This window comes from Lemur catta, chromosome 7, assembly GCF_020740605.2.
Source record: "Lemur catta isolate mLemCat1 chromosome 7, mLemCat1.pri, whole genome shotgun sequence".
NCBI classification, from domain to species: domain Eukaryota; kingdom Metazoa; phylum Chordata; class Mammalia; order Primates; family Lemuridae; genus Lemur; species Lemur catta.
Genome location: NC_059134.1, coordinates 85,597,757 through 85,622,243, shown reverse-complemented (window position 1 = coordinate 85,622,243; position 24,487 = coordinate 85,597,757). Strand labels below are relative to the sequence as shown.

At 44.4% G+C, this 24,487-nt stretch overlaps 1 protein-coding gene across 1 annotated transcript in view; it reads right to left on the bottom strand.

Moving 5' to 3' along the window:
* LDLRAD3 (low density lipoprotein receptor class A domain containing 3) overlaps positions 1-8,637 on the bottom strand; it is a 231,501-nt gene extending 222,864 nt beyond the window's left edge. The window contains exon 1 of the mRNA XM_045557816.1: positions 8,547-8,637. Coding sequence (XP_045413772.1) covers positions 8,547-8,592 — 46 coding nt within the window. The 5' untranslated portion in view covers positions 8,593-8,637. The remainder of the gene's footprint in view (positions 1-8,546) is intronic.
* Between the last annotated feature and the right edge of the window lie 15,850 nt (positions 8,638-24,487).

Genomic DNA, 24,487 nt, shown 5'->3' with positions numbered 1-24,487 from the left:
GAGAAGGGATTTTTAACGTAATAAAATTAAACACCCTTTATGCTTTCATTTCTCTATGCCAACAAACACACAAGTGTCCGCTGCCACCTGGAACACTGGCACCTTGGGTTTGCAAGTCTTCTAAATCAAGCTATTCATAGACTCCACATCCCTCCAGCACCCGGATGCCGAGGGCCTGTCCCAGAGTAAGCTAAAAGGCTGCCCCCCCCCCTCTGTGGCCGCTCTCCAAGACAGAGACAGCCTCGTCTGCACACTGCGCCATTTGTCAAAAATCGCAGTTGAACTTGGGCACCAGTGAATTCACCCAATTTATCACCGGTCTCTTGATATCACAATGATTCATGAAAAGGAGAGTCCGGCTCTCAATTCTCTGGAAAGAACTTGGGAGTGAGTTTAAAATCCCGAGGTTCTTCCTGGTCTGCCTAGAGTGATGAACACTTCACAGACCCACAGCATGACTTTCTCACGAGCCACCCCTGCCCACAAGAGCTCCTGGGCTTGAGGTAACAAGATGGGGCCAATTACTTCTAGCTTCTTTCTGGAGCAACACATTAAAATTTCACCTTCCACAATAAATAACATCAATCACTAGTTCTCCCATACATGAACCATCCCAGTGTAAGCTCAGGGTCAGAAAAAAACAAAAACAAACTTGAATTCCTCTTTTTATATGAAGGATTATCATCAGCACTATATTTTTGTCTAGAATATCTATTTCCAGACTTTTTAAACAGTGGGCCCTTCTATGTGGCACCCGGCACTATTTGAGGAAAGTACTGAGTGAAAAGAAATTGCTTTCAGTTGGTATCTCAACAAAATGTTCCCATCAAAGTGGGAAGAATGTTCTCCATTATTAACATATTCAAACACAAATCTCCTGATGCTGAAATAATTTGTTTATTGTTGTTTTTGTTTCTTTTGATAAATCAAGCCTCTGCAAAGGTCAAATGAAACACCTATGATGACAAGTTCTCCACACAGGGGAATGGTAGAATATCAGTTTCAATTTGCCAAAGATAGGCCACTCGAATAAAATCAACTTGAGATGCCACCCACTCCGGTGGCTCTCTAACAGATCTTACCATCCAACACAGTAGCACGGAGTCAATACTGACATCACTGTCAGTGATAGAACCCTCTAGCACAAGGAGACGGTGCACTTCCTTCTTCCAGCAAAACGGACTTGGACGTCTGCTCCATGCCAAAGCAGTAGAGCCAGCGGTTAAGAGCATAGGTTTAACCTGCCCAGACCAACGTGCAACCTCTTACTGGATGAGGGCTTGGGAAAATGACTTAACCAGTTAGTTTCCTCATCTTATAAAATGGCAGAACATACTATCTCCCTGAATAAACTGCTGTGAAAATGAAGTAAGATCCAGCGGCAGAGGAAGTATTAAATAAACTACAGTATATGCATACACCAGAAAGCTGTTTTTAAAAGAATGGACAGGTATATTAACGTAAGAGCGGGAAGAAAGATGGCCAAGGAGACACGTATCTTTGACATTGTAACATCTCCAGCATCAGGATGTGCCTGATGGCCAGCCACATCTTCTGACAGCACAGGGCGGACCGAAGCTGTGATTTATTTGTCACTGGCAGCGCCTGGGTAAACCTAGTCACAGCTGTTCCTGTGTCGTCACTTCCATTGGGTTCTGTGCATTGCTGGTACCGCACAGGTTGAATTGACCTGCCATTTAAGCTGTCTTTTAAAGGATGATGTTAAAATTTGGCACTGAAATGGAAAATTAGTGTGTATACAAAAAAGGTAGGGAAACAGTATAAACTTGATAACAATGAAGCACATATCTATCACTGGAAGAAATGACTACAATTCCATATTTGCTTGCAAAGCAAGAGCCAAAAACTTTAAGAGATGTAAAAGAAGAAGGTACTCACAAATAGCTGAAGTTGCACACTGGCTTCTGAGAGAGAGGCAGAAGGAGTGCCTGTTCACAAGCTGAGCAACACAAGTGGGGGTCAGAGAGATGGCCAAATGCTTTGGAATAACCAACATGCCTAAACAACAGGAGACAAGTGTGACCTATTCATGGGGCTCAAAGCAGAACTGATGAAATGTAGTTAAGTAAAAAAATCGAGTCAGAAAACTACAGAGACAAGTATGAGTTCATTAAATTACGTGTGTGTGTGTGTATGTGTATATACATATAAATCCATGTTAAGGTTAAATTGATATATGCCAGATAGTCAGTGGTTACTTAGGAGAAGGGAGAGAAATGCAAAAGGAAGATGAAGGAAGATATTAATGTTTTATGGCCATTACTTCTACTTTGTTTGGATTTTGTATCATGAGCATGTACTTGGTGTATTATGTTTGTAATGTTTTTAATTCAAGAAGATTACAACAAAATAACACATGTGCAGTGCTCGACACCCTGCCAGATAGCGTAAACCTTCCATGACTCTACTAGACACCATAAAAGAAATAAAAAATACGACATATACATTTAACATATGATCCCAGCCCTCAAGGAGTTTTCAATCTAGTAGGATTAAGGGCTAAAGAGAGGTTTTCTATATACAGCATATATATATCACTAGTGAGTATATACATATATTACACACACACATACACACACTGTGTACAACCATAATATAAAGAAAGCTACTGTCCAAAAGCCATGGAAGGAATTTCTTGCTCAAATCTCAGAAGCATAGAGCTAGGTCTTAGAGTGCCAACACACATATGCCAACATTTTATGTGGAAAGCAAAAGAAGCAAGCTAGGACACGTGTCACCACATCTGAAACATGTTCAAGAATGACACATTGATTAAATATCACCAAAGACAGGATACCCACGTTTGCCAGGGCATTGTGACATCTACACAGGTCTGTTCCCATCAAGGTCCAAGATCCATCAGTACAGCTCACATTTAGAAAATGCCCCCCTGAGATGCTACTGGCGGGAAAGAGCCTCTACCCTTCCCAGATAATTAAAGAAGGTAAACAATCTCATTTCCATCAGTGGATCGTTCGGTTTGTCAACAGCAAAGAACAATTTTTCCACAGCTTTGCACCCCTGCAGCACACACGGTGCCTGGGCGTGGTGGACTTGATACCACGCTAATGAATGGCCCAAATAAAACGTTAAGAACTTTCTAGTTACCCAAAGACAAAAAGGAAAATGATATCCACATGCTTGGGAAGCCAGAGCTCCTCACTGGAGAAGGAGTTTCTAAGAGGGTATGACTGGAGACAAATGTGCCTAAACTGAGACGATGTGTACTTCTTCCCGGGAAGCCCACCCTCTCCCTGTGGGTACCACCTTTCCTCCTGCAAATTCATGCCCAAAAGAAAACATCAAGCAGACAACTTACGTGGCTAGTCTGAAGAGAGGAATAAATAAAAATCTCAACGAAGGCTAGGAAAGGAACAAAGAAAAATGACAGCTAGAAGGAAAAGCGTCTTAAAGGAACTGAAGTGTTATAAAGCGACATAGAACATAACTTTAAAGAGACTTCAGAGAAGAAAGTATAAGATGAAAATTTACAAAAAGCAGCTTGCCGCTAGCAGAGATGATCTTCCCGAACACCTGCAGAACCAACTCCAGTTGTAAAGCCTTTTGATGGCAAAGGAGAAGGAATTATAGGGAGGGAAAGAGGAGACACGAAGAACAATAACTACTCTGTACAGTGGAGAAAGGGGAACTTCCAGGGTTAGGATTTCAACACGAGACGTTCATGGCAAACTTTCCGGCAACTTGTTCTCCTTTAGCCCTCCTGGCTGGTGAACCTCTCAAGTTTAACATTCAGGGAACCAGGTGGCTTCTGCAGTCAGCTGCCACCTGCCTGTGACCTGCTTTCTCAGCAGATGTTTCTCCCAAGGGGACCAAATCTACAATCGAAAATGCCAGAAGTTTTCACTATGGCACAAAGGGGAAGCACAAGGGAAAGGGTCAGTGCTGAGGGCATTTCTCGGTAAGAATGTGTTTTCTTATAGAACTTTCTTGGCCACGGAAACATAAAGCAGGAGCCTAATGGCCCCTTGGGAGTAGGAAGCCATCTCGACTCCCTGCATCCGGAAGACATTTTTAGGATGGGCAGTGGTGATGCTCAAGATGAATGGCAAGGATGCGTGCTCACACTAGACCAGGGGTTCTCGGTCAGGGGTGTTGTGGCAATAGCTGGAGACATTTCTGGTTGTCACAGCTGGGGGGTGGGGAGGAGGCTGGTACTGACATCTAGAACGAGTCATGGTGCTGAATATCCTACAAGGCACAGGACAGCACCCACAACGAAGACCTATCCAGTCAAAAATGTCCACAGTACCAAGGCTGAGAAACCCTGTGCTAGACTAACCCTATCCTTGCAACCATTTCCAGAAGCCCTAACAATCCTACCTCAAATAAACATTTGCTATCCTTCTGACTCTGCTGCAAAAGTCCACTTATTACGGTAAGCAATATTTAACAGCAAGCAAATAACGTGACCAGCAAATGTTGCATCTTCAAAGTATCTGGCTGCTCTCCCAGCAAACATTTTTAAGGATACTCCTCAGCATCCACGTGAGTAGATTCTTTTACAACAATTACAACAGAAAAAAGGTAGTTATGCACACATGCGCACAAGCACACATAGGAAGGGGCGTCTTAAAAATCTTCCTGATTGTCAGGCAGAGGCACTAGCAAAAAAAACCAACTGCATAGTCAGAATGACCCAAGCATTTCCGAAATATTCCAGAGAGAGAGAGATAGAGAGAGAAAGAAAGAAAGAAAACAGAAAAAAAAAAAAACAAAAACCTCAGCAACCAAAAATAGATCTGTCCCTGGGGCAATCCCATAGCTAAAAACAGTTCCATCACTCCAAGGTGCATCCACGGTATATAGTATCCTTTATTTTTTAATTACAAAACACAATAAACATTTTTAAAAGGGGAAAATATAAATTTAGAACTCAAAGAATGAAAACGAATGGCCCTGTTAACTACAATTCAGGTCAAGAAATGGAACCTTGGCTGGTAGCATCTTCCCACCTGCTGGGCTTCCCACTCACCAGTGCGCACAGCAAAAAGACCAGTTATTTTGAAAAAGTTCCATCTTTACTTAAGGATTCAGATTTATTTTATACATTTACCATGAACACCATCGTGTCCTCCAGAGAATGTCTGCTGAATAAATTCAAAGCAGTGATGACACAGTGAACAGACCCACCTCCGTGTAAACAATCTCACCAACTGCGTTAATTCACAAAAGCTTTTGGAGGAAAGGCACGGAGTTACTTCCCAGGAAGCCTGGCAACAGACGGAAAAGCCCAGGTTGGGGGGGAGGAGAAACTTAAGTTAGAATCTAAGCTTCGGGCGTGGCTGTGGTACCTGGGGTATTATTGATCTCTCCTAAACCATAAAACAATTTCCTGCCACATGATATTATTGGAAAATTTCCATGAGATCATGTGTTTAAAGTGGTGAGCAAAGCATCTCACACACAGGAGATGCTCCACAAACATTGGATTCCTTTGCCTCCCCTGCTCATGCAAACGGGCAAGGTTGTTAAGGCCAAGTCTTTAATATAAGATTATTTGATTATAAGCATTTCTAAACTCCACATTCTCCAAACTGTTTTAAGAGGGTCACAGCACAAGCCCACTTCCAACTTACCCTGGGGACTTTGGCCAAAAGGTGTCTAAATCAGTCCACAAGGCCCAGAATTCACCCTCCCAACCCTCTGCTACTCACATCTGTGTTCCTCCCCACTTATTCCAGGCCTAAGTGGGCTGTCAGGAAAAAACACCTCACACCCCAGTAGGGAGCCTTTGTCGCATCTCTTTGAAGATGAAAAGCAACAAGGTATGTTTATTTGTACTTGGTGTAGGCAGTGGCCTCATCTTCCCCAGTTGAGCCATGCTGGGCTATGCACAGATACTCAGCCAGTTAAAAAAAATAAAACCCACCCCTCACACCATTAAACAGATCTTTCCAGGAAAGAAGGTTAATAGTCAACTCCTGGGAGTACACACGGGAAAATCAAGCCTTTTCACTGATAGGAAGAGAATGTCAGGGGGTCGAAGCACAGGACAGCCCTGGAGGAGGTGAGAAGACTGACCACCCATCCAGCAAGGCCACCATTAGAAAGGTCTCAAGACCCATGAACTTAAACCCACCCAAGTTCACCCAAATGCAGGAAAACTGGACATCAGATGATGTGACATGGGCTGAGGCTTTTTCACAGGATACATTAAAAATAATAACAGCCAGAATCAACGCCTCACTGCCCTAACACAAACAATAAAAACACAGGAAGAAAAAAAAATACATATGAAGGTGTCTAAGAAGTTTCCTGAATAACAAAGGCCTTCAAATTGCTCTTGGAACCTCAGTGGCCTCCCAGCCCTACAGAGACCCAGGACTCAGACAAGGCCTCATCTTTGACCCAGGTTTCTTTCACAGACTATCAGATGGAGGCCAAAATCCAGAGTACTGCTTTTATAATCTCTCTTGTTTTATCAATTTTGCAAAAGAAGATAAAGGTGTAGGACATGGGAAGGAAGGGTGGGGTCTCTGGTCTGGCTGTGAACCCCAAACTGAACAACGCAGGCTTCTCTACAGGCTGGAAGCCCAGAGGCACCCGGTCAGCGTTAGGAAAAACGACGAGCCCTGTTTCTGGCAACACTGGGGTCAAAGTGGAATCTATGCTAAAAAGACGAGGCTTAATGTAACATGAAAAATGCACACTCTCCAAACCTGCCTAGAGGTTTCTAAGGCAAAGCCCACAGATAGCAGAAAACCTCCACCACCAGGGACAGCTGGGCTGTCCTTGCCCCCCACCCCCAACACACACACACATTTTATTTATTTTAGCCCTATTTTATATGTACACGCACACAAATAACCAGTGCTGACCAGAAAGGGACAAAATTAACTTTGCAACTATTTTTACAGAGATGGAGACGTAACTGAAGCAACCCAGTACCAACTGGGTGATGCAATAAATAACAGTGTCCAGTCGGCCACAACAGCTCTCTGAGGACACACACACAGCTTCCAGCCTGTCCTTCTCGGTTATCAGGGGATGCACCATTGGCTACGCAAATTAAATGTGTGAATCCAGGCAGGTCTTCGCGTCTGAGACACCCTAGAAAACGGCCTGCTCCAACAGCCTCCAAATAATTCACACCTGCACCCGGCTGCCCAATCCCCTGTCTGAACCCTCTCCCAGGGGTGGTCCAGGAGTTCAGGAGAAACAGGGCGCTCTCATCCAGACCAGGCTAAAAAGCCCACAGCAGCTACCAGGAGGCCTAGCCCCCCACTGGAAGCCAAGCAAACCCATGGACATCTAAATGGAGTCTCAGAGGAGTGGGATGACGTCATAGGTCTGCGAGGCGGTTAAGGCTACCCAGTGGGCTCTGAGGATGCCCAGGACCGGGGACTTCAAGGAAGCGGGGATAGTTTCCCTTGAAGCACTCACATCTCCAAGGGACAGCTCAGAACAAAGTGAGCCTCGACTTAGCCAACACGCACATGACCAAAGACACCTCGACCGGCAAGCTGTTTGCAAGATCGCAGGCATAAATTAGACAGGCGGATGGCACAAACGCCAGGCAGGGAAGATTCTGCTGAATAAAGTTCACTGGGCCCTGTCACCCACTTTCTGGGCATCAGCGGCCCAGAAATAAACATCAGGGGGCCAAGGGCGGGCCCAGCAGAGGAGGGGTGGCCAGGGGCGGCCGACAGCTGTGGCCCGAGGGCAGGGGCAGAGGGGAAGGGCTCCCAGGCTGGAATTCGGAACGTGCCCACATCAGCAGAAAAGTTCCTGGGAACGGCATGCTGTCTGGGACGGAAGGCGGTTTGCGGCTGTCCGGGCCCAGGATGCACGCGCCGTGGCGATGCCAGGGTCAAAGGGCTTCCAGACGAAGCCCCGGGTCCTCTCCCAGAGCCCCTAGCCGGTCAGGTGCCCACTGCCGGGCGCGTGGGGTGGTCAGGCGACTTAAATAAAGCTTCTGCTTCCAGGATCAGTGGGAAAAAAGAAAAATCCCCAGGTCCAGCCCTGCTTCGTCTCACTGTGCCCAAACCAAACACAGTCCCAGAGACGAATGGAAGGAAGTGGCGATGCTACTCGTCCCGCGATTCAGGCGGGGACACTGAGGCACGAGGGTGCACGCCAGAGACTCGGCAAGAGGCCCTGGGAAGACTAACGCAGCACCGAGAGCGAGGGCGTCTTGGAAGAGATCGGGGAAGAGTTCTCTCCTCCCTCCTCCGTTCCCCAACACACACAACGCACACAGACACACTCGAGCTACGCCCAATCGGGGCGGCTGCCGGGCTCCCCGGAGCCGGGCTGCACACGAGGCCCCGCCCGCGCACACAGCCCCGCACCACCGGGCGCGCACGCCCACACAATAGGACGGCGCGCACCCCGCGGCGGCCCCTCGGCGGGGTCCCGGCCCGCCCGGCGCCGGGGTCCGCCCTCCGTGCACACCCACGCCCGCAGCCGCGGCCCGCGCGCCGGGAGGGGACGCGATCGCAGCCCGGCCGCCGCGCCCCGCGGCCCGCGCCCCGCGGGAAGTTCGCCGGGCGCCCCCGACTCACCCGCGGCGCCGCTCAGCAGCAGGCACAGCGGCACCAGCAGCCACATGGCGCGGCCGCCGCTCCAGCTGCCAGGCGCCGTCGCTGCCCCCGCGGCCTCGCCGCTGACCCCGCCCCTCGCCGCGCCGCCCCGCCCTCCCGCCGGGCCCTCCCCCCGCCGGGCCCTCCCCCCGCCGGCCCGGCCCGTCCGCGCGAAGTTTCGCCGGGGCCCGGCTGCGCGTCGCCGCCCGCGTCCTGCCCCGCGTGTCCCGGCCCCGGGGGGCCGCCGAGGGGGGCGCGGAGCGTCCGGCCTCTCGGCGTCTGGTCGCCTGCCCGGTCCGGCTGCGAGGATCGCACAACTGCCCGCGCTCTGCTCTCCGCCCCCTTCCTCCCTTGCTCCTACATCCTCCGAGGATGCGCGCTCGCCACCTCCCCAGACCCAAACGGGAGTTCTTTACTCAACTACAAAATGAGTTTACCCAGGGAGGAAAGAAAAAAGTTAGAATACAGGGCCGAATCGTATGGAAAAAAGATATGTAGTTTACTTTTCGCAGCGAGTGCAGAATACGACCAGCGCTTGTCAAACTTTAATATGCATCCGACACACTTGGCGATCGTGTTAAGATGCTGACCCCGATTCAGTAGATCTGGGGTGGGGGCCTGAGAGTCTGCGTTTCTAACAAGCTCGCAGGCGATTGGAAGGCTGGCGATCCCGGAGCCACAGGTGGAGCGGAGAGGCTGAAGCCTTCCGCGCACGCAGCGCTGGCCACGTGGGTTGTTTCGGCTGCACCGTGTCCACCTGGACCAGGTTTCAGAAAAGGTAAGTAAATATCAAGGCAGAAAGAACAGCTGCACCAATGCAGTTGGGGCTTCCAGAGAGCACTGATGAAAATCCTTAAAACTTTAGATGGTCAAAAAAATGGGATGACACTTTTGTGCTCCACACTCTCCCGCCCCCACCCCAAATAAAGCAACAGACTAAAGCAAAGAATTGCCAAAAACTGAAAACTGCTCAAGAGCCCATCAACTGGTGAATGGATAAACGTATTGTAGTTCATCATTAAATGCAACAGCATGGATGAATCTAAAACGGCACGCTACACTCTCTAGATGAAGACTGTCGGTGCTGAACCATCATTGGCTCTCTCCAGATCTGCCTGCTCTCTCCCCTCCCCATCACCCCAGGACAAGCCCCTGGCTCCTCTCCCCTGCCTAGAAACTCCCACCTACCCACCAGTCCTGTCAATTCTCCTGGGTCATGGTTCCTTTAAATGAACACAGAATCTAAGTTTATTTTCAAAACATGAAACCAGCTCAACATTTAACTTTGCTCTTATTACGTCTATTATCCTTAAAGCCAATAAATTATATAAATCTTGGATCTTTTTTTAACTCAGAAAAATAAACTCTTATGACAACCCATAAAAAATATAAAAATAAATAAATAAATAAAAAGCATGCTAAAGAGAAAGAATCCAACTCTAAAAGTTTGCATTCTGTATGATTTCATTTATAAGACACAGAGGGGCAGGGAACAAAACTATGGGGACCAGAATCAGAACAGTGGTTACCAGGGTCTGGGGCTGAGGGAGAGTACAAAGGGACACAAAGGAACTTTGGGGGGCAGTAAGACTGTTCTAATCTTGATTATAATGGCAGTTCCACAACTCTATACATTTGTCAAAACTTATAGAACTGCATCCTAAAATCCACCACTAAAAGCATGACATTTACTGTATATAAACTGTACCTGTCTGGAGGAGTCAGGGGGATGTGGGTGCTGGGGCTGACTGCCTGGGAGGGTGGTTATAAAGGGGATAGCTACAGCAGATTTGGGGTGCACTGGGGACACCCTTCAGGATAGTGAGACTCAGTGACTTTACTGTTTAATTGTCTGCTCTAGTCTGGAAACAGGAAGGCTAAAGTGGATCAGGTCAAAATTTAAAAATACCAATGAGGGTTCAAGATAATGAGAAAATGTGATGTGACGTAGGAAAGTTTAGCAAGTTCCGTATCACCAAGTAGTTTGTAATACATATGGAAAATATAAATAAATTCTTTAAATGATCTGTAATTCAGGGGGTTTTATCCTGGGACCCATGAACATTAAGGAGACTGTTCCAGGGGCTTCAGGGAATTTTAAAGCCTCTAAAATTTTATGCAAAATTTCCGGTGTATGTGGGTATGTGCACTTTTCCAGGAAGCATGTTGGGAAGAGGCCCCCTGCCTTTGATAATGATACCCAAGGAGGCAAATAATTTCTCCTACAGCTGCTCCTTTGCCTCCAAACATTAGGAATATGGAAAGACGGTGGACCTGACTCAGTGCTGTAGTTCTTGTTTCCTTAGTCCTTAGGTTCCACTGGGCACATGAACTTCAACTTTGGGAATGATTTAACGTGCCTGGCTTACTCTCAATGTTTCTCTCTCTCTCTCTTACACACCACACACACACCTTTTAAATATGTTAATGTCTTTGAAATCATTTGGACAAATGTAAAGCCCTCTTTAAGTTCAATTGTTATTTTTATATGTATACTAAATCACTCCCAACCTCCTCGCCATATAAGCTGAGCAGGAGTTTAAACCATCCTTTTTACTCTATTAGTCTCATCTTTCCTCCTTCCCAGTTCTTTAGAATTCCATCAAAAGCACAAGACGCTCAGTTTCTGGGAAATGTGATAGGTACCAATACTAATTGTTTCATCCTACGGAGCCAGTCAGTCTTTCTTAAAGTTGGTTTAATAAAAGTAAGAAACATAGTGCTGTATGTCTCTTGTTTACCAAGAAACAGACACTCTGACCTTCGATATGCGCCTCTGACATGGTTTTATGCTGTGGAAGGAGAGAAGAAAACATTTTATCTCCCTGTGGACTTCCGTCTCACACTCTGTAGTTCCCAGACATTTCTCATTTACTCGCCACGGCAGTCCCAGTACCACCACAGGGGAAAATGGCACAAGCTGGACTTGAGCTCAGGACTGTCTGAGACATGATTAAATGCTCATTTCACTTGCCATGTACTAGCTCTGTGACCTGGGGCAGGTTATTAGCCTCTCTGAGCCCCAGTTTCCTTGTCTGTAAAATGAGGATGACAAGAGCTCCTGGCTTATAGGCTTGCTGTCAGGATTAAAGACAATGTATGTGAAGTCTCCGGCATGGCACCTACTAATTACTCAAGAAAAGTTAGCTGTCACAGTGGCCGTGTTTCATACTACAAGGCAACCGCTGTGGCACCCAGCCTCTGAGATGGCTTTCCAAGATCCTTGTCTTCTAGTATCCGTGCCCTGGTGTAGTGCCCTCCCACACTGAATGAGGCTGCGCTGTGTGACCAATGAATATTGTGGAACTGACAGTGGATAATTTCCAAGGCTGGGTCACAAAGGAGACAGTAGTTTCTTCCTTGCTCTCTTTGATCATTTGCTCTGGGGGAAGCCAGCCACCATGCTGTGAGGACACTCCAGCAGCCCTGTGGCTATGTCCACATGGGAAGGAACTGAGCTAACAGGCAACTTGTTAGCCATTGGAGTGAACCATGTTGGAAGGAGATTCTGTGGCCCCAGTCAAGCCTTCAGATGACTGTACCTCTGGCCAATGTCTGACTGACCTTCATGTGAGCTGGAGTGGAACCCCCTAGAAACCCCGAAATTCCTGATGCACAGAAACTGTCAGAGATAATAAATGTTCATTGTTGTTTTAAGCTACCAACTTTCAGGGTAATTCACCATGCAGCAATAGATAACTAGTGTATCTGCCCTTAAGGTCATCCATAGGGTTGACTTACTGGTTCCATAGGCTCTTTTAAATGAGTTAGTACATGGAAAACACTTAGAATTTTGCCTAGTGCGTAGTAAGCACTCAATAAATGTTAATTTCATTATCCTAGTTTTTTTATTGTCATTATTGTTACCTTTCTCCCAAAGACCCTCAGACCCAGGCCTTTCAGACTTTCAAAAAAACCATTTTAAACTTGAAGAAAAGTAGAAACATGTTAGAACTAACAGGAGGGTTAAAAGGGACATGGACACTGAAAGGACCAAGAATAAATCCTTTCTTATAAAAAGCTATTGAACACAAGCCTGCCTTTGCTTCATTCACCTCATAAAAATCAGGCAGAGAGATAGTAGGAGAAGTTTGACTTCCCCAGTCACTTCTGTGGCTCATGGTTTCACAGGGGTCCAAGTTCCTTGCTCTGTGCTCTCCCTATCCTTCTGATTTTCATTCTTCTCTTGGGTGTGTGAAGAAAATAGAAATTCAATGGAGGATTCAGCCAAGGAAGGCTTACTCCTCTCCAAACTGTGGTGGGTGGTGGGAACTGCCAACTGGGAGGCTGCCTATGGAAAGTCACTAAGTCCTTCCCAAAACACAGCACACACACACACACACTTTCTACCCCAATATATAATCAGGAAGCACAAAGTCAGGTGACTAAGAGAATGGGCTTTGAGGTGGCTTCATATACCTGGGCTCCTAGGTCCCACCACTTACAAGCTATGTGAGCCTGAGAAAGTCAATTTATCTCTGAGTCTCAATTTCCTGTGAAATGGGCATAATATTTGTACCCAGCTTCTAGGATTGTTGTTTGAAGCAAAGAGACTCTTTCTCATTCCTTTATTTATTTGACAAATGTTTATCAAGAACAGACTCTGTGCCAAATACTGTTGTAGGCTCTGAATTGCTGCAGTGAACAAAACCAGGTCCTTGTCCTCAGGGAGCTCACAGTCTAGTTGGGGTGGCAGACGAGTATCAAATTAACAAGTGCCCACATCATGTAGTGTCATCAGGCATAGAATATCATAAGGGTATATAATTTAAGGGCTATGTGAAGCATTTAGCAGAGTTCCTAATACAGAACTCCTGTATTTTCAGCTCTTATTTATATTACAGACTTAGGAAATACATGTGAGGGGAGAGTAACACCAGGAAACATAGACATTAAAGTTGCAGAAGAAGCCTACTGTGGGCAACCTCTGAGATGAACCACAATGATGCCCATCTCCAGATATTCACACACATGTGCAATTCTCTCCCCTCAGTATCGCTGGACCTCGTGACTTAATTCTAGGTAATAGAATAAGGCAAAAATGATGGGATGTCACTTCCAATATTAGGTTACGAGAAAACTCTGGCTCCTATCCTTGGACTCACTCTCCCTCTTCCCTGCCCCCTGTTGATTGCTAGCTGCCATGTTGTGAACTGCCCTATAGAAAAGCTTACAAGGCAAGAAGTATAAAGGCCTCCAGCCAACTGACAGTGAGAAATTAAGGCCCTCGAACCAACAGCTCATAAAGAACTAAATCCTGCCAACAACCACATAAGTGAGCTTGGAAGCAGATCTTCCCCAGTCGAGCCTTCAGATGAGACCACAGCCGAGGCCGACAGCTTGACTGCAACCTCATGACAGACCTTAAGGCAAAGGCACCAGCTAAGCTGGGCCCAGATTCCTGACCCAGAAAAACAGAAGGTTATAGAAGTTTGTTGTTTTCAGCCACTAAGTTCTGAGGTTATTTGTTACATGGCAATAGATAACTAGTGTAAAGCCTTGCAGCAAACATCACATCTGCAAACACTTAACATTATTGAATCTCACTTACCAGTTAGCCTGAGAAAGATGGTGTGAGAGGAGTATGATTAACCAAGTATCTGCTTCAGGCATTGTATACGTATGATCACATTTAATCTTCACAATAATCTCTGAGATAGCTATTATTGTCCCTTTTACCCAGATGGAGAATCTGAGGCTCAAAGAACGTAAGTGACTGGCCCAAAATAACCCTGTGAATAACTGAGATTTGAAGCCAGATCCTTTTGATTCCAAAAGATTCCCACACTAACATACCAAACCATGTTGCCTACTACACAGCAAAATAATCCCCAGTGTATAAAGCACAAAATGTATTTGTGTCTCGAAAGATAATGCGTTCACTGGTTTTGAGCTAGAAAGCTAAAGAAACTCAGAACGTCAAACGGAACTTGATTTATTAGGTAATACAATAGAACTCCTAGAAAAGTTTTCAGGGTGCATCTAATTGTTGGATTCCCCGCCCACCCCCCAAACATGCTGAGCATGAGGGTTCTCTCAATTAGAAATTAAAGTCATCCCAGAGCTGCCAAATGTATATATATATAATTTTTTTTTAATTGTCAGACTGATGTACAGAAAAATACTTCTGGAAACCAACAGAGTTCTTGTAATTTGTGTTTAATATAGTCACAAGCTTGCAGAAGAGAGATCTGTTGACATTTATTAATGAAACTTTTGTACTATCTGAAATTATGAAATTTTTGCCCCTCATTTTTTAAAAATGTGCAATTGGTTATTTATTTTAATGCCTCCATTTTATTATCCCTTGAATGAAGTTGTCTACTCCCTTAAAAGGGTGATTTCTCATATGTGACCAGTCCTGAAACTAAGGAACAATTATATGAAAAAGAAGTTAACCTGTGGTTTATCAAGAGAAATTTTGGATGTTTTTTACCACAGCCACATTTCTTTTTCTTTCTCAATTGGAAAAAAAAGATGGAGTTATTGAATGAACTGTCATTAACCACATAGATCTCCAACATGCACTGTAGTAGCCATGAGCCACATCTGACATTAAGCACTTGAAATGTGGCTATCCTAAATTGCTCTAAGTATAAAATGCAAACTGGATTTTAAAGACTTAGTCCAGGCCAGGCACAATGGCTCATGCCTGTAATCCTAGCACCTTGGGAGGCAAAGGCAGGGGGATCACTTGAGCCCCGAAGTTCAAGACCAGCCTGGGGATCATAATGAGACCCCCATCTCTACAAAAAAAATAAGAAAGAAAATTAGCCAAATATGGTACACGCTTGTACTCCCAGCTACTTGGGAGGCTGAGATGGGAGGATCACTTGAGGCCAGGAGTTAAGGCTGCAGTGAGCTATGACCATGCCATTGCACTCAAGTCTGGGAGACAAAGCAAGATCTTGTCTCTACAGAAAAAAAAAATACTTAATTCGTAAAAGACCTCAATAAGATTTATATTGATCACATGTTGAAATATAAAATTGAGACAGAATTAACTAAACTAATATTGACATTACCATCTCTTATTTCTTTTTGCTTTTTTAATGTGGCTACTAAAAAATTTTAAATTTCATTTGTGGCTTGCAGTTGGGGCTTACAATATATTTCTTTTGAACAATACTGATATAGATAATATTTTATTTTGCGAATGAACGTATGACCCCTTGGAGTTTCTTGCATCACAGTTGAGTATAAGTCCTATTGATGATCTCTGACTTAAGAAGGACTTTTGTTCCCCCCAGTTTTTCATCTGACTAACTCTGCCTCAAAGCCCTCTCAACCTTATATTCTAGACAGCAAAGCCCATTGACACGGAAGTGATTTTAACGCCATAATTTCAGTATCCCAAATGCAACACAGGGGCAAGAAGAAGGGGGATAAATGAATTGGGAAGAAAGAACCAATCTTTTTAGACAACATGAACATTTGATACTTGGATTCAGAAAAGAACATAACACTGAATAAGACCTCCATTTTCAGTGGGGAAATTTATACAGTAATTAACTAACAAGCCAGAAGTCACAGGAGATAGTCAGTGACAAATGTGAGAAAATGATGCCAGCATGCCTGGGTCTGATTACCTTCTCTAAGTAAGAAACTCCCTTTCATAGACAAACAGGTAAACTGCAGACTTCAATACAAGCACTCCAAAAAACCATCTGGAAGGTAAACGGATTTACATTTTTAATCTGACATTATTGGAACATTTTCCCTGCACTGTGAAAACTCCGCTTTAATAATTTAAGTTGTTTTTCTCAGTATACCTCAGCCTACTTCTTTTAAACACCTCTGCATTTCAAGCTAGGTTCTTTGGGCTTGATTGATTTTAATGTTTAAAAGGTTAATTCCAGGCACTGATTGCCTAACCTGGAACTGATGTGTGGGTTTGTAGTTCAGCTTGGGAGCGGGGCAAGGGGGTGGGTTTTTTTTGTTTTTTGTTTTTTGTTGTTTTTTTTTTTTTTGCTCAGGGCTTTCAGTGAATTCCCACACTCAGTGTGGAAGGAAGTGAACAAAAGGGATCAGGAAGGGAAACTATTACAGTTTACAGTTTTCATGGCCTTTCAACATACATGTGATGAAAACACAGCAGAATTACAGATATTGTTTGCTTTTGTGAGGCGTTGCTAGCAGCTCTTTTAAAATAGCTAGTATCCTCTACCTTGTCGTCCAAGCCAGAAATCTGGGTGTAAGCCTGGACTCCTCACTCTCCTCGACTCCCCCACATCACCAGTCCCCAAAATTTGTAGATTCTATGTGCTTAACATCTCTTAAATCCAATTCACCCCTCTCCTTCCCTCCTGTCCCTCCCTTAGATCAGACCCCCATGTGCCCATGCCTGGGTTGTTTCAACCACCTCCTAACTGGCCTTCTTAGGTCTTGTCTCAAGTCTTGTCTTGCTCCTGCTCAATCTGCTTAAAACCTCCATGGCTCCCTATTGCCCATAGAACAAGTCCAGTTTCCTTAGCTGAGTATATCTTTTATGAACTGCTGTTCAGGGCCGTGATCAGGAGGAATGGGGACAGAGAAAGGGGTGAAGGTAACACCAGAGGGGTGGGCAGGAGACTTTTGGGGGTGTTAAGAAGTTTAGTTATTTTCCTATGAGCAATGAGAAGTCACAAATGGTCATTTTTAAGCAGGAACATGGCATGAACAGATTTGGTTAGTGGTTAAAAGCAGGGGTTCTGGAATCCAACTTCAACTAAAGGTTTGGCCATGCCACTTAGCTGTGGGTCCTTGGGAAAGTTACTTAACCTTTCTGAACCAATTTCTTTGACTATAATGTGGGGGTTAAGACCCCTATGAATAGGCACACTTGTGAGATCTCAGTGAGGTCATGCTCAGCATACTGTTTGGCACATAGTAAGCACCCCACTAATTATAACTAGTACTACTATTAATAATTCCCACTGTTCTAAGAAGCCCTCCAGGATCCCTCAAGACTGAGCTCAGCCCCATTTCTGTGTGCTGCTGTAACACCTCGTATTGTCCCTGTTTGTTGGACTTAGGAGTCTGTATTTTAATTGCCTATTAATGTGTTATTTCCCCCATCAAACCGTAGCTCCCTAAGGCCAGGAACTATGGCTGACACAGTGGAATGAATGAATAACCTAGATTGCTTTGTATTTTGATTCACATTATCTCTTTTGTTCTGTCCTTATCACCACAGATGTGACAAAGGCTCAGAGAAATCAAGTTTTAAGCCCAAAGTCCTACAGTGAATAAGTGTCAGAGGTGCAGGTCTCGTGGCTCTTACCACGGCCTGGAAGGAGAAGTCGGGGGCTGCGACGCCCTCTACAAACAGCCTTCTGAAAGCAGGATGAGTGTTTTCACAAAGCTTCATGAAATGTCAAAGTGAAGGAATAAAACACTTCGGCTGGAAAAATAATAGGTAGCCAGAAATCAACGCCAATCCTACCAGAAATAATAATTCCAGGAAACAGAGCTGTATACACAAAAGGGAACATGCCCCAGGATACACACAATGAAGTCACCTTGGCGAAGCTTGTATCCTCGTGGCCAAGCCAGAGGAGTGATTGAATTTAACAGAGACTCAGAGGGAGGACATGTGCCCTCGCTAGTCCATCTGAAGAGATGTGCCAACCCACCCTGCGATGTTCACGTCCCTGCCTTATAACCAGAAGCCTGATCATGTCAAAAATCCAGAGCAGTTACAATGAAACTTCCCAAGGTGGAAAAGATCAGGCTGTGGTAATACTAGAAGCTGTCTACGCAGGCCAGTTGGCTCTAATCTCACAGCGTGGCGCCAAAGAAGCCAAAGTTGAGGTTGGTACTGGTATGGGCCAGTTGGCTTTGCACCGACAAGGAAAAAAGTACTACGGTCACTGGCTAGAACCTTCATCCCACTCAGTCATCCTGCCAATGCTGGTGTTAGAGATCAAAAAGGGATTGGGTAAGAGTTTGAAGGACCTAATGCCAACCTTGACAACCAGGGCTGACATTCAGACAGCACACACCGATACAGACAGTCCACTGTTGAATAATAAAGTACTTCTGGACCAGTTGGTAAAGAGGACTGAGCCCCCCAAGGGTCTCCCATATCACCACAACTGTCCAGCTCCTCCCTGGGGCTTCTGGACCCCCCCAGTGATGCAGTGGCTGTTTGGAGTAACAGCCTGATGCAGCAAGGGGCCAAGTCCCAACCGGTCGATGCCCTGCCTTTTGAATGGCATTCTGATTACAACTGCTAGAAAATAGCAAATAACTCCATTTGTTCATTTATTCATTCACTCGACGATTCTTTATCCTGCACCTGTCACATGGATAGCAGGTCGATAGTGTGGTTTTTCACGTGTGAAGAGGGTCTTCTTGATCTATACGTACAAACCTCATTCAGGCAGAAGTATAGACAGATCAATTGGACACCCTGGGTGGGAGGATTTGGGCAGGAAGTTTTGGAGTCTTCAGTGCCCTTTTCATCCGTCCATCGACTCATTCATTAATCAAATATTTATTAAGTGCCTACTATATACAGGGCCCTAGGCTGGGTGCAAAAAAGTGAGGAAGATGAAGCAAACTCAGACCTTGGACTCTTTCAGTTGAGCAAAGGCACGAAGACCAAGTCTACACACATGATAAAGCCAGGAGCAAGAAGTAGTGGGAAAGGCATCAAGGTACAGAAACCATGACTTCTCTTGTTGGGGGGACAGTCTGATTTCATGGGATTTGCTAAATGTGCGACAAGATAAGGCAATGTTTATCAGTATTAAATTTAAATAAAATATCTTGAATTTGGGTTCCAAAATTGGTCTTCCCAGGAATAGAAAAGTTCTCCCATAAAAATAATAGCAGCAAATATTCATTGAGAGTTTTCTCAGTTTGGGTTCCCCTGAACGGAGCTTCAGACAGGACTTGGGTGCAGATAATTTATTGGGAGGTGATCCCAGGGAGCAGAAGGGAGGGATGGAGATAATGGGTCGACAATGGGAGAAAAGCCAATGAAAGGTACATTTGTTGAGCTGGTTAACGCTGTGGGCAATGGAGACTCAATCCTGATATGGCCGCTGTGGGCTGTGTGCATATCACACCTCAAGTTATTCCTCTGAGTTGGGGGATGAGACATTTATCCACAGACGCCTGTCCCCTGTTGGTTGACTGTTAAATCTCTGCTCTTCCTGGCTGCCCCACTGTGGAAGTGATCCTAAGGCAAAAAAGCTGAGAGAAACCATGGACGCTGGAGGCAGGACCCGGCCACAGTGGGGGGACCTGTCCACAGCAGCCACAGCCCCAGCCACGTGGACCATGCGATGAAGCTCCCAATATGCCAGGTATCTTGCATTCCTTGGGTAGCTCCTTTCATTTTCCTCATTTTCAGAAGAAGAAACCGAGACATGGATAGGCAAAGTACCTTCTTAAAGGTTGCAGAGCTAGGACATAGCTGAAGATTCAATCTGTGTTATCCAAATCTTGAGTCCAAGTTTTAGACCATGTTAAAATACTGCCTATGCTGGAACTTCAGAAAACAAAACAACCATTTGGGGATGGATGGGAGTGAGGCAGAAACAATATTAGGAAATTTTTTTATATACTCACCCTCCGTTTTTGTGGAAATACAGAAAGACAGCCAATCTGGTTGTAGACTAAAAAAAAGCCCTCTGGAAAATGTCTTGTAATGACTGGCGGAGACAGATTTACAGACAATTCCCTACCCCAAACACTCAAATATATATATATTTTTTTAAAAGCACATGTGTTACCCATTATTCCAATGAAGGCACGATACATACTGAGGCCACTGATGCTTCATGCTACAGCTCCAGGAATGCTGAAGACCAAATATTTAGTGTAATTCTTCATACCATGATTCTTCTTGGCTTGGATTTTTAAGAAGTTGAGAACATTGCTTTCTCTGAAGCAAAATAAAAATGTTTTGGATAAAGTTAAAGACAGATGACATTTAGATTTAGAGAGATAAGTGGAGCTGATATATCCATGTTCAGCTGGTATATCTACATTCAGAGTGAATGAGGATCAAAACTTGGAATGGATTTATTAACAACTCATCACACTACTGGGAGTGTGGGGTAATATTTTGTATGTGATGTACCAGCCGTCTGCAGAGCTAAGCAAACCCAAAGATGACAGACTTTAGTCTCCTGGTCTCCAGGGAGATACAGAGAATAAAGGATACTAAAATGACATGGTTCCTCTCATTAGAGCTCTCATTGCCTGCCCTGTTCTCACTATCAATTTGGTTTCATTGCAAGGTTCCGAACGTGAATTTAGAGCTTGTTAGTCATGACTGGGACCCATTAGGTTGCTCTCATTTTCTACCCTTGTGTCCCCTGTCTGAGTTTTCTCAAGCTTGATGTCTGTCCTAATTTAAATGGGACATCAGACACTTTACCTGTGGAGATTGTGCCTCTACTTGGTAGATCACAATTAGGAAGCTACTATCCACATTCTTTCTATTAGTGGAAGAAAAAGAAATAGAACCATCAGTAAATGCCTGAAATGCTAAAATGCCCAAAGAGGAAGAGCTATGTAGGGTTGTAGCAATAGAAAAAAGTATTGTTTCCTTTATGCAACAGTGAAAGCCATTACACCATAAGACCAGTCCCACGAGGAAGTAGTATTTAATAAAGGCCAGTCCAAATAGACAAAATGTCATTTACAAGGAGTACTCAACTGGAGTCTTTCAGAAATTAAGAGAAATCTGATTTGTAAAATCTCACACATATCCAACATGTCTCATAATCACTTTTCTCTCAGTTTTCTTATGCTGCGCTGGTTAGTACCCTCTTTCTGCAAATTGCTGGAAACATTCATTCCAATAATTTGTTCAGCAAATATTCACTTCCTTTCCCCTCCCCACTATGGGAAGAGGAGACTTCCCAGCATACTGAAGTTGGGCTGAGCCATGTGACTTCTTTGGCCAACGTAATGCTGGCAAATGTAACAGGTGCAGAGGCCTTAAATTTGCTTGTGGGTTTTGGCCTGACCTCTCATGCTCTGTGAATTTACCACGAGAACGTGCCCTGGGTATATTCTGCTCTATCAATATGGAGCCCAGATCAATGACACATGGAGCAGATCTGAACCCATTCACACAGCCTGAAGCCAAACCGAGTCAGCCCACAGCCTGAAGCAGAACCACCCAGCTGAGCCCAGCCCAGTCACCATCAGCCTAATTATAGCCAACAGCAGACCTGTGTGCAGGAGAATAAACGTTTGTTGCTAGCCACTGAGTTTGGAGTGGTCTGTCCATGGCCAGTGTTTCTCCTTGTCCTTCTCCTCTCTCCTTCCTCCTAATTCTAGTTCATTAAAACCCAAAGGAATGACACCTTCTTCTTCAGAGGAGAGAGAAAGAAGAGAAATATGATGGAGCAAAATCAGGATCTTCTTTAACACACAGAAGAAGGAAAAAAGGCTGGAACTAATCACGTGTTGATAATCCTTGAATTGTCATGCCTGTGATAATAGCTATCATTTATTTGTTCTATGACAGGCTCAGTGTTAAACACTGTATAAACTTAAACATATTTAATCCACCCAATAACCTAAGAAGTCAGAATAAATGTCACCATTTGACAGGAAAGAAAACTGAGGCTTAGAGAGGCTACATATTTTGTTAGAAAGTGCCAGAACTAGGATTTAAATACTCAGGTTTAGGCAAATCCCAATAATTATTGAGCAACCTACGTAGTGAACCAGACTTAAGATGAAATACCATTCTTTAATGTAACAAATTGGCAAAGATTAGAAACACTGTAATACTGAGTATTGGCAAGAATATCACCAGAGAGACATCTTATAAAATACAGGTGAGAATGTAAATTGATGCTAACATTTTGGAAAGCAATCTGACAATATTTATCAAGAACCTGAACATTTGCATACCCTTTGAACCAGTAATCCCACTTCTCTGATTATATTCTAAGGAGCTAATCAGAGTTGCAGCCAAAGATTCATGTACAAAGCTGTTCTTCAAGATGTTGCTCATCACAGTGAAAAATTGAAATCAACTGAAATGTAAAATAGTCACAGGACGGTTAAATAATTGGTATTGCTACAGGCTGGAACAATATGCAACCATTAAAAATCATATTTTAATGATATGAGGAAAGTGCAATAACTAAGTGAAAAAAAGCAAGATACAAAACTTAATATACAGTGTGACTCCAGTTTGGAGAGTGTGTTTGTGTGTGTGTGTGTGTGTGTGTGTGTGTGTGTGTGTGAGATTGTAAAATAAAATAATAGTAGTAATGCATTATTTCTGCACAATGATTATTTTCTGTGGGTTTTTTGTATTTTAACTAATTTTTTGTATTTCTCAAATTTATTGAATAAGCATTACTTTTGTAACTAGAAAAACATACTTCAATGATTTAAAAAAAAACAATTTTTATCTCTGTAGAATATAAGCTCTACGAGAACAGAAGTCTTTATCTATGTTGTTCACTGACGCATGTCCAGAATAGCGACCGGCTCCTAAATACATACTCAGTAAATACTTGTTGAGTGAATGAAAGTTACACCCTGTGTTGTGTGCTAATCTATTATGTTTGTTTAGGTTATAGTTTCATTAACAATTACCCTCAAAATATCAACCATTTTCATAGGCTCATGCATTCTGTGGGCTACGACTTGTGTGTATTAGTCAGCTCAGGCTGCCATAATAAAATACTGTAGACTGGGTGACTTAAACAACAGAAATTTATTTTCTCACTGTTCTGGAGGCTGGCAAGTCTATGATCAAGGCGCCAGCTCATTTGGTTCTTGATAAGGACTCTCTTCCTGGCTTGCAGAAGGCCCCCTTCTTGCTGTGTCCTCATATGGTTGAGAGCGAGCAAGTGAGCTCTCTGATGCCTCTTCTTATGAAGACACTAATCCTATCGGCCAGGGCCCCAGCCTCATGGCCTTGCCTAATCCTAGTCATCTCCCAAAGGTCCCATCACCAAATATCATCACTTTGGGGCTTAGGGCTTTGATATATGATTGGGGGCAAGGTGGACACAAACACTCAGTCCATAGCAACATGACTAGCTGGAGGAGACTTGAAATGTTAGGAGGAGGAATCATTGGGAGGCTTCTTCCCTCACATGCCTGATGCCTGGGATAACTCAGAGGCCGGATTCAGCTGAGACTGTCAACTGAAATGTTAACACATGCCCTCTCCACCCAGCCTGGGCTTCCACATTCAATTTTGCATGAGTAAGAAATAAGCTTCTACTATGCTAAGCCACTAATATCTCAGGGTTCATTATCGCAGCAGCATAGCCTACCTTATTCTGGACTAATACAATGATTTTCAAATATACAGCCATTTAATGTAATGAGATATACTGAATATACCTTGTCATCTTGTCTCTGTTAGCCTGGAGGCCAACTGAGGAATGTTTCTTTTCCATCCTGGGCAATGTGAAAAGCTGCCTGGTGACCCACATAAGATACACATGACAAGGACCAGGGTGCCCGCCCTGCCATGCCACTTACAAGCAGTGTGGCCTTGGAGAAATCACAGAATTTTTCTGAGCCTTGGTTTTCCCACTGTTTGGGAATGATGATTATAGTACTTGTCGCAGGATTGTCGTGAGACTCAAATGAGATGAGTTACCTACTATATGGCACTGGGCACAGCACAAACACTAATTAAATGTTAGTTGTTGTATTTGTTCTGTTATTATAAAACAGTCCACGATCTCTTGATCTGAGGGCTAGGATGGTGTCAGGTATCAGGTATGCACAATTAAAAAAAATGGAGTCAGCACATCCAGAGAAGATTTATTAATAGTACCTTTTACATGTATTTATAGTTGGAGACAAAGAGCAAATGAGGCTTTTGAGGCCAGGCGCGGTGGCTCACGCCTGTAATCCTAGCACTCTGGGAGGCTGAGGCGGGAGCATCGCTTGAGCTCAGGAGTTCGAGACCAACCTGAGCAACAGTGAGACCCCGT